General features: G+C 40.0%; 1 protein-coding gene across 4 annotated transcripts in view; it reads right to left on the bottom strand.

Annotated features, from left to right (window-relative positions):
- Positions 1-846: 846 nt before the first annotated feature.
- The window catches only part of LYN (LYN proto-oncogene, Src family tyrosine kinase), a 50,505-nt gene continuing 41,402 nt past the window's right edge, over positions 847-9,949 (bottom strand). For all 4 annotated transcript variants that reach the window (XM_032125776.1, XM_032125784.1, XM_032125804.1 and 1 more), the window contains exons 11-13: positions 9,077-9,230; positions 7,566-7,697; positions 847-2,498 (exon numbers count right to left, since the gene is read on the bottom strand). In XM_032125776.1, the coding sequence (XP_031981667.1) occupies positions 2,296-2,498; positions 7,566-7,697; positions 9,077-9,230 (489 nt within the window). In that variant the 3' untranslated portion in view covers positions 847-2,295. The remainder of the gene's footprint in view (positions 2,499-7,565; positions 7,698-9,076; positions 9,231-9,949) is intronic.

Genomic DNA, 9,949 nt, shown 5'->3' with positions numbered 1-9,949 from the left:
ACTGTTTCTGTTAAATAAAGGGTTATCTGGCTTTAGTAGTTCTGAAGGCCTATAATCCCTGCAAGGTAGAATTTCTAAAATATTTTTCTACTCCCACATAAACTATTCCAGCTATTAAAAAATATTTTGGTGTAGTTATATGAGACACTGAGTGTTGATGCCTTGAGTAAGAAAGCTGCTATGTACAAATTGCTTTAGGAAAAGCAATTCAAACAGAAGTTAAAAAAATCATCAGAACAGGCTAATACTGGAAAATTTCCATAATACCATTTCAAACTACCTAGTGCTACACCTTGGTAGCCTGTCTAGCAACTTTGGCAACTTTATGTAACATTAACTATAACCTCCTATCTATTCCCTGAGCAACTGTTCTTTCTATGATCCCTCTTACTTCCCAGAGCTCTTTGGCTGGCTACAGGAAATGGTTTGAAAGACAAAGTTACATTATCTTGAGGTTTTTGGGTTTGGTTTTTTTTTTTTTTTTTTTTTTTTTTTAGTCTTAAAATAAAATGAAGCTTGTAGTGAAGTACTGGCCAGTAGTGAACTGTTAATGTTCAGCTGCTAAAGGACAGTGCAGCTATTACATTAAAGGCTTGTGAGAAGCTGTTTTCAAGGACAGCTGAGGGCTGGTTCTTTTCTTCATGCCCTCCAGGACAATAAGAAACCACAAGAAGGATGTAAGAATGGTTGGTTTGGTCCTTTTCAGTTTCGACTGGATGTAAGGAAAGCAGAATCCATTAATCTTGGTAATGGTGATAATCAGAGATTCCCCTGTTCCACATGAAGCTACCACTGGATAGAACATCAGCTGTTTGTTCTATCTCAAATTACTACCATACAACTTGCTTCAGATTAAGTGTTTATTAAAATTAAAAATCACCATACAATAGAAACTATTTACATATTTAACTGATAGTCTGTTTAAACTGCACAGTTTGACTGAAGGAAGCCACTAGAAAAGAAAAGCCATGAATACTTCTGCTGCTGAACTTCAACTGCAGGCACACTGAAGCTTTATCAGAAAGGTTTTAAGCTTCTGCAAAGTACCATTTGCCTAAATAATTGGGCTGAAGGATGGCAAAGGTGTGTACTGGGTTTCAGTTGTAAGAACCAGTGTCACTTTGAAAAAGAAGTAATCTGTGCTGTGGTTACATTGCAACTGCATGAGCTCATCTGTTTGGGTAAGTAATTTGATAGAACAACTCAATGTAAAGAGATTAGCAAATTGCTTTCACTTTAAGAATTAGATTTGTAATACCGAGCAACAAACTACAGTGTCACTGCAATGTAACTTGATATCCTATTGCATGTTTCCACAAATTGTTTTTGATAGTGCTAGAGCTAGTTTTAGCTTTAAAACAGATTTGAGGTTAGTTGATTAAAGCAGCAAAAATATAAGGAATATTCTTGAATAACCACAGAGGATTAAAAATGAAGACTAAAATATTTTCACTGGTAACAGTTTCAGCAACTGCAATGAAAGTATTAACTTCCTTCAAAATCCTGTGCTTTTCCATGGACTTCAGATGATGACTTTGGCCTTGTGGGAAGCTGAAGGTTGAACACAGTGAGGTGTGCTGCCACGTCTGCAGCCATGTGTGTTCATCTTGCACTTCTGCATGTCTGATGGTTTCGCAATGCTTTGAAAATGATTTTAAATTTAGGGTTTTACAGCAGTAAACCAGAACTTTTTTCAGTGTAAAGAATTACATACATAACTCTTCCTCAAAGGAAACCTTGACACTGTTTTGAAAGTCTTACAAGAGCTGACAGTATGCCTGATACTAATGTGAAACAACAAGGATATAAAAATAATTTTTGCTGTATGCTGTATTTAAAAAATGATTTAAGAACGTCACCATGTCTTAAATCTGTAAGTTCTCCTTTGTGACTTTTTCTTTTAAAAACAGCTGTTCAGGCATCCTCTCAACTGTTTTATCAAGGTCTCCTTGTAACATATTGCATGACTAAGATCCTAAGGCGGCCTTGTCAAGCTGTACCAGGGCATGATTGCTTTCCTTCCTTTTCCTTCCCCACCCCAAAAAGCCTGTTTGCTTTGGGGTGTTTCTACAGATGCAAAACACAAAGCCTTTAAGGAGAACTTGAAGCTTTAGAGGAATTATTTTAACCAAATAAAAACATTATTATTTCTCTGCAGCATTATTCTTTCCTTCAGCATTTCAGTTTCCACACTCAGTTAAGACATCTGAATTCATGAAGTAACTGGTTTGAGCAGTCTGTCCTAAAGATAGTCTGTGCCAATGCTCAAGGGCAGTAGAAAAAGTGTTCTTTGTTCTATGGCTGTTGTTGATACTGCCCTTCTGTTGCTGTGTAGAAGTCATCAAGCACACTCTGTAGATAATCAAATGTTGGCCTCTCTTCTGCTTTGTCTTTCCAGCATGTTTTCATGATATCATAAAGCTCAGCCGGGCAGGTTTCCATGCGTGGCATTCGGTACCCACGCTGAAGAGCAACCATCACATCTGAATTGCTCATACCTTCAACAAAAAAAAAAAAAGAAAGATTTGATGAAATTATCTCCATTCCTAGAGAAGTTTTTTTTTCTTGGTTTTTTTACTTCACTCTAAAGATACTCACCCACTACTACATGACCCTTGCTACTTGTTAAAGGTAGCTCCTAGCATGAGTTCAAGAAACAAGGTTGAGGTGTGGACCAGCAATGAGGGGCTTGCTCTGAAAATCCTGGTGGGAACATTTCCATTTCTGCAGTTGAGCATCACAACCTCTTTAGTTCCAAGTCTAAAAAGACTCTGGGAAAAATCACAATTCTTGTCTCCAGCAACCATCTCTGTTCTGTTCTTCTGACCAACCCTGCCCCCATTTATTCTGCTTCCTGTGGTGTTTGGATTCCCAGCAAAAGCCTGCCCTGGCACCAGCCTTCGCCTCTAGCTGCAGAAGTTCTGCTCTGCTTGCTGGAGCCCCATCCACCCTGAGATGGAGAGCAGCATCCCTGTTTGATCACATTGCCAGTCACCCCACCCAAAAATTTCAGGTTTTCTTCTACATCAGCTTTTGTATAAGTGCTGCTGATTGCAAAATACTGGACAGTCACTCATGAAATCATTAATTGTAATAGGCAATTTCCCCTCTTGTCCTATTCCTGTTATGCAAAACCATCTTGCCAGCTGTGCTGAGCTTTGCTTTTTTTCCCTGCTATGGTTTTCTTTCAGAGGATAAGACCTGTAAGTACCAGCAGTGCATCTTGCATGTCACATGCCAGCTCGTGTCACATGAGAGAGTCTTGCTCTGGACTCCATCCTCTTCCCCCCTTTTTTATTTCCTGTCACCCCTCCCCTCTTTATCAAACCCTTGAGAAACTGGTTCACAGAATAATTTCAACACCTACTCTCAGAAGGTCAGCTACACTAGGGCCAGCTTTTGCTATTTCAGGCTCATCATTTCCTACCCAGAAACCTGCCTTTGGGCTTGTCCCTTCCCCTGCAAATCTAATCAACCTGGTTGCATTACCTTCTCTGGACACAGACTCTTTTCTGTACTCAGTGGCTGCTGTTTGTTCTGATGGCTGGGCATGCAGGAAGCACCTGTGCTTCAGTCCAGAGCCTTGCATTCCCCAGAGAAGGCCTTCCCTTTCGAAAGGGTATCCCAGGCCCCACAGCCACTGGCCGCTCCTCAGGCTAAATGCTCCACGTGGTGCAGTTCTGCCCAAGATTACAGCTCCTCATGGCTTTCTCAGGCCATGCAGCCTCTGGTCAGGTCCATGCAGGACAGTCTCCTGCACACACCAGCCCCCCAGAGGTGGAGGGAGAGCAGCTCTGCTTGGCTGAGAGCAGGCAGGATGGGTCCTGCTCTGAGCAAGGTCAGCAGTGGAGATGCAGATGTGGTGCTCCCCTGAGCCCTTGGTGACTGTGCAGCTGTCGCTGCAGACTGTGCAGACCTCTGTATGTAGTATCTGACTGCTATGGCTGTGATTTAAGCTACTTGGCAGGTAAGGACACATTTGAATTACAACTAAATGACAACTTTATCCAGTATAACTACTTGGATTATTCAAGATGACCATAGTTCATATAGTTGACTTCAGCTCAAGCCTGTTGGCTTTAAGCTTTTCCAAAAATACCCTCAGCCATGTAATCTGAGTCTGGATCAAAGTGCTTACTTTGGGCACATCTTTTGTATTTTCAGTTCCTCTTTGGAAGGAGAAGGGAAGTTTTCCTGAACTAATACTGCGTGTGTGCAGAAAAGAAGTATTTTGAAGTAATGGAAGAGCATGTTGTCACAGAGTAAGGAATTACTGCTATATAGAGACAAATTAAATTCAGGAAGAAAGTCAATAAAGCATTTTATAGAGAACAGTGATCTGACTGCTTGAGCTTAAAGAAATGGATTGTATATAATATATGCAGTAAAACAGTTATTCCTACCATACAAAATATTAGTTAACTGTGCTGCTACATGAAGACTGCTGCTACTGGGCTTTTGTGCAGAATGGGGATGATTTTTTGGGTTTAAGTACTTCATAGGATGGTGCTTAGATCTGTGCTCTGCAGGAAAAATTGTTACATTCTGAATGCTAAGGACAAAGCCTGTGTTTCAGCTACCCTGCAGGAAAACTATCTGTTTAATAACCATTTGAGTTCAGAAGCAAAAAATAAAAATACCCTTATCAGTATCCCATAGTAAATAAATCATGTACATACTTCCATGTGTTTGGGGTTTTATTTAAAACAAAAAGGGTTACCCACAATCCAAGCAGTATTCTCAAAATAGCTCCTTGTCTAACTTTACCTTTTAAAAATTATTTCCATTTTTTCTATTTGTAGCTAAAGAATTACCTGTCTTACCATATCTACATCCTAATCAGTAAAAGAAATATATCCCACATACATATTTATTAAAACCCTCTTGAATGCTAAGTTTTGGTACGTCTGTTAATTTATGCTGCGGTACCCATTAGGTTTCACAAAGATGTTTCTTTATGTTAGGGCCTGGGTAATGATGTGAAAATGGTGGTATGGAGGAAGAATCCCGCTGTACAGAAAGGGTCACACCTTGTGAAGAACAGCAGACATAACTGGAATGCAAGTATGGATAATGCCTGTATTGACATGCTAAGTAATGACCCAGAAATTAGGTTTTAACAACCAATTCAACTTATGTGCCCAGAGGATCAGATACTTGTTTCATTTTTCAGAGGTAGTTCCTGAAACTGTAGTTCCACTAATGGCTTTGAGTTTCTCAGGAAGAGAAACAACTGTTGGAATTTAAGAACAAAGATCACAAAAGCTCCAAGTTTCTTGGCTGGAACTGCTTCCTACCAAGTTGCCTACAGGTATTAGCTACTTGCCAGTTTCAACTCAAACTGGTTTATATGCAGCTATATGCTGAATACTCTGGTTGCTAGAGCTGGTTAATAATTGAAAATAATATTTTGAAGCATTCCCATTAGAACTGAAAAGCCAATTTACTGTTTCTCTCCAGTGGCTACTCGTTACAACCTATCACCAGGTTACTATTGCCATGCTGGGGTAATTTGCCCAAATCTGTCACATCTCTTCATGTAAAGCAGATTGGTCACGCATGTATTTTGCTGTGATTCTGATTCTCAGAATCCACATTCAGTCTAACAGGCTATTTCAATTTATATTTTATTTAAAATAGATACATATCTCCCTTCCATTTTAATGCAAGCAATACCTGCAAACTATTAAAATCTTCCAATATGCAGTCAAGAGCCTTCTGTTTGTAACTGCTGGTCGACGAATGAATCCACAGTGCACGGAGTATTTATGGTGCTCATAAAAATGCTCCCACATTTAAAAAAACATATTGCCCAGACTCCCACCAGAAGAGAGATTTTCCCACAGCAGTGCAGCAGTACCACGTCTGCTGTACAGATTGACTTTGTTCTTAAAATAAAACCATGATACGGTTTATGAAGGTAAAGAGAGAGCAGACTTAGCTGCAGAATTAAGTAGAGGACTGAGTTTTGTATTTTCGTAGTGCTGGTTTCCAGGTGAGCTCGTTGGTTTGCTCAGAGAGGGACAATTTTCTAAGCAGAAATTCTTCAGAAATGATCTTGTGAGCCCAGCTCAGTGCAGGCAACTGTCTGTACACACAGGCAAGTGCTAACAGGGAAAAAAGGTATCTTGACTGTGGGAAGAGCCATGCATTACCTGGCTGCACACAGCTCCCATCTGATCCTTCCTTGGGACATGAGCTGTGTTTGAAAAGGACTTTGAGAGGACCTGCTGTGCTGTCAAGTATTTCATAGCCCTCATCTACAAACTGAGCCAGAGCACCTAGCTGTGCAAGCAGCCCTATCACCTCTTGAAGTTTAACGGGGCTAGTCTTGAGCTTAAGTGTTTTCCTGGCCTAGAACTGTGCCATGAGAATGTCTGTTTGGCTCTGCCTCTTGCATGGGAAGTCACTATGTTCTTCCATAACAGTGTGAAGTTGGCTGCCATCACCTCTTTACCACTGCCTGAGTCGCACAGGTTTTCCTGTTTCCCTGTGCCCAGAGGTGTTCAGCCTACTGTCATTTCAGGGACCCAGGTCTGCCTCTTGACCATCTCTGGAAGTTCAGGATGCAGAATTCCAGCTGCTCAGGAAGTGGTGAAAATGTTTTCACTGTTTAAACAGTAAGAGCTGCTGCTCTGGAAGCACTGGGAAAGCTTTGCTTGCATGAAGTATCTGGTCTCCCTTTCCTGTCAAGATCCCAAGGCTCTTCTCAGAAGTTACTCTGCCTATGAGATGTGCAGCACAGGTGAACATGGCTGTACTTTCCTCATTTGCCCACAGGAGAAGGGAATTTATGACAATTTCCCATAACCTCAGTAAGCTTAAATGAATGCAGTCTGTTGTCCAGAATTAATCATCTATGCCTGAGATGTAACAATTTTATGTGCATAAAAAACCCCTTCATACAAGGTGTCTCTGTGTGCTGGAAACATTAATATATATTTTGTTTAACAATGTAAAATGAAACATGAAGCACATGACCATCTCACAGCTACCCAATGCAGCTACATTGATGTACCCACCTCTGTGGCCTTGTACCTGACTGTATGGAACAACAAATAGTAAATATTCCTAGTGGTACCTCAACACTGTGTTAGGATCTGCTTTCATATTTGTTTAGACTAGCTAGCACTGACAAATTATTACAGCCTATTTGCTTGTGAAAACATACTTTCTTAGTATCTTCACATATTATGTTATTAAAACTCCCAGCAGCTTAAACAGCACTGTCAAAACTTGCAGCATTACATCCTTGCCATGAAACTGTGCTTCTGTCCACAAAGCAGGGATGTCATAAATGCAGGGTCTGCATATCCTGTAGTTGTGGCACCTTTAGAATATACCAAAATGATCCATGGTGCCATTAGTCTGTTCGCTAAAATTAACCCTGGAGAGGCATGTGCCTTACACATACAGTGATCAAGTTTTCAAAGCAGTAAAATTACCTGTAAGACATTTTTCCAATCATTGGTGTCACCACTGTCAGATGCTAGCTCTTTCCCTGAATATTTTCTTTGCTTTTTAGCACCAAAGCATAAATAGAGAGTAAAAACACAGGCCCATACCTGGATAAGGAATCTTCCCATATGTGACAATTTCATACAGGAGAATCCCAAATGACCACACATCAGATTTAATAGTGAAAGATCCATAGTTAATTGCCTCTGGTGCTGTCCATTTAATAGGGAATTTTGCACCTAAAAAAGAAAGTAGTCTCAAACAGTCACTTTAATCCATTTCACATTCAGCCATAAGATGCAGAAGCAGTAGCAAAACATACCTTAAAAACTGATATCTTAAATTACTATCTTTCATATCTAACTGATTCCAGAAATTGCCATATAAAAGCAAACTCCTTTCAGTTAAACAAAAATATTCAGGCAGCCTTTGCTGGGAATACTACATTAATTCTTTTGACAATGAGGAGTAATTCAAGCAGAGTGTCTCTAAGCCCATTTTAGCCCGCTCTAACTTTCTGGCACAAAATAGCAGGTGAGCTAGGAAACTTTTCTGATAGCAGAAAACACATCAAAGAAACTTGACATAAAAAATTTATAACCTGAAAAGTTATTTTAATCAATATACAATGTCCAGAGCTAGCTAAACCCCAGAGATACAGGTCTGTATTTCTGAAAACTGCTTAATCAGACCCTTCCCTCTGATCTATGGAATTACTATAACTCAGTGACTGCTGAATAGCTCATCTTCCTTTAATCTCAACTGTACTGCGTTGTTCTCTTTCTTCTTCATAATTTAGTTCTTCCCCTCTTGCCCTACATTGCCACAGTTTCCATCCAGACTCTGTGAAAACCTGAGGTGGTGTCTTTAAAAGGAGAAGGGGAAAACCAGCCAACAAACCACTCTGGAAAGTTACCCTTATGCATGGAAGCATAAATAAAAACTTTTCACTACAGCCAACAGTGCCCTTCTTGAAAGGATCCTTGACAACTTCAGCAAAACACTCATGGCAAACCCCAGACATTCACCTTTCATAGCATGTTTTCCCTCTTGCCAGTCCTGACCCCGTTACCTCCCATCAGTGTGCTGAGCAGGGACATGACCCAGCCTTCCAATGCCTACATTGCTGCTGAACATGCAAATTACTGCTGCAGCTCCTAAAACACCTTCCAAAGGTAGCCAGTTCTGCTAAAGCTTTTCTTGTTACCAGCAACTACACCTGCTAGGATTTCTTCCTTTCCCTAAGTGAAAGGAGGTCCATATGGCACTTAAGGATGTTAAGAGAATATAAGATCACAGTTTCTTGGCCTTTAATTCTGTGAGATGGAAGCTGTGACTGTGCAATTACTTTGTTCAATGTAGAAAATTGTGTGCAGTTAAGTACTCTCGGTTTGTCTTTGTCTTTCAAATTTATTTAAAATAAACTCATCAAAAAGCCTGGGCAGCCCAGAAAGGTTATTGGTTTCCTTTATTTGTTTTAGAAGTTGTTGGCATTGGAATGCTGTCCCTAGGAAGCTGTTAGGGCACTTTCTGTCCTTGGTGACCATATTTTCTGCTAGACACAGCCTCACTGCCTCCCAGAGGCTGAAGCTTTAAAGACAAAGCTAAAGATACTCACCTTCCCTTGCTGTGTATTCATTGTCTTCGATGACTCTCGCTAGTCCAAAATCAGCAATTTTGCACATCAGTAAGTCCGAAACCAGAACATTCGCTGCTCTCAAATCTCGATGGATATAATTTTTTCTTTCTATGTATGCCATCCCTTCTGCAATCTGTAACCAAAAGAACAGCTACTTTGATATGTCAATACCATACAGCTCCATTAGCAGGTCTGACCCCTCTTTCTTCAAAGGTATCAGCAAAGCCACATTTATTCATTATTGGTGTCTTTGGAGCATTTTTTAGATGGAAGCTAGGAAAGGGAGGATTGCCATGGAAAACCTATGTGCAGATCCAGTCCTGCAAAACTCTGCTTACAGTAGCAGCTCTGAAAGAATTATTTGGGTGAATAACAGCTGGCAGGATTAGATATATATGAAAGACATTTCCTGAAACAGAATCTTGAATAAAATGTTCTTAAGATTTCTATTAAAATATCCTCTTTCCTAAATTATTAACCAGTTTATTTTCTAAATACTAAGAAAATAGAAGGAATTAATCACTTAGGATATAGGTGTTCTGATGAAGCAGATACTGATAAAGTGCAGAGAAAGTTAAAAAAACCCAACAGTTTCCTATTTACCCAGAATAGGCCTGGACAATCAGGAAACAATTACTAAGATAGGGGAAACAACTTTATTCTCCTCTACAACAACACGTACCTGTTCATACATGCGGAGTGTTTGGCAACAGCCAGCACTCAGATAGTATCATAAGTAAATATAATCTGCATTTCAGCAGTCCAAATTGATTTCCAAACCAAATTAAAGAGGATTAATATCCTCAAAATATGCACAGGGGATGATTTTTTTTCCACACTGCCTTTTTTTTT

This window comes from Corvus moneduloides, chromosome 1, assembly GCF_009650955.1.
Source record: "Corvus moneduloides isolate bCorMon1 chromosome 1, bCorMon1.pri, whole genome shotgun sequence".
In the NCBI taxonomy this organism is placed as follows: Eukaryota; Metazoa; Chordata; class Aves; order Passeriformes; family Corvidae; genus Corvus; species Corvus moneduloides.
This window is presented reverse-complemented; position numbering and strand designations above follow the sequence as displayed.